General features: G+C 52.4%; 1 protein-coding gene across 1 annotated transcript; it reads right to left on the reverse strand.

Moving 5' to 3' along the window:
• Window positions 1-20: 20 nt before the first annotated feature.
• LOC112906009 lies at window positions 21-473 on the reverse strand (the record flags this gene model as incomplete). The annotated part of the gene is made up of 1 exon (XM_025979529.1): window positions 21-473. A coding segment is annotated over exon 1 (453 nt), but the record flags the coding sequence as incomplete, so codon positions are not given.
• Window positions 474-718: the final 245 nt, after the last annotated feature.

Genomic DNA, 718 nt, shown 5'->3' on the forward strand with positions numbered 1-718 from the left:
TCCATGATGTAATCGGCGACCTCTGCTGTTTCATCCAGATTCTTATCGCGCATAGTTGCGATGATGGCTTGAATATTAGGAGGAAGACGACTTGACCAAATGGTTCGCAGTAAATTGTCCGACATAGTGGTTCCGGCCAGACCGCGTAGATGGCACAGAAATTGCGTGGGTTTCCTGTCTCCCAAATCTCCTGGCTCGAGGAGTTGTTTCATCCGTGTTTCTTGGGAGATGCCCAGCCGACGAATGAGTGCTGCCCTGATAGTGGCATATGGATCAGTCGCCGGGGGATTGACAATGATATCACGCACTTCCGCCGCATAGTGAGGGTCAAGGTTGCCTAGTACATACCCAAATTTTGTTGATTCAGACGTAATTCCGTAGGCCTCAAAACTGCGGTCGACCATGCAAAACCAGAGTTCGGGGTCGGAAGGCACGAAGGGCGGCAATTTGACTTCAAGTCGGTCAAGGGACATGGTGAACGGCGGTGTGTTGTGGCAAGGTTGGGCGTTACGTTGCGGCTGGCCTGGGCGGTGTTGTTAGCTTACATTCTGCTTGCCGAGGAGCAGGGCTGCGCTGCTCCACAGGGTGACCAATGTAGTCCTGATGAGGACTGGCCGGTGGAGAATGTGTGACGGCGGCAGATCATCTTCAAAAGGTTCCAGCCGTGGTCACCAATGTAATTTATTATTGTCCATATGTTCCTTGTCGGGGTCACCAC

This window comes from Agrilus planipennis, unplaced genomic scaffold (genome assembly GCF_000699045.2).
Source record: "Agrilus planipennis isolate EAB-ADULT unplaced genomic scaffold, Apla_2.0 scaffold998, whole genome shotgun sequence".
In the NCBI taxonomy this organism is placed as follows: domain Eukaryota; kingdom Metazoa; phylum Arthropoda; class Insecta; order Coleoptera; family Buprestidae; genus Agrilus; species Agrilus planipennis.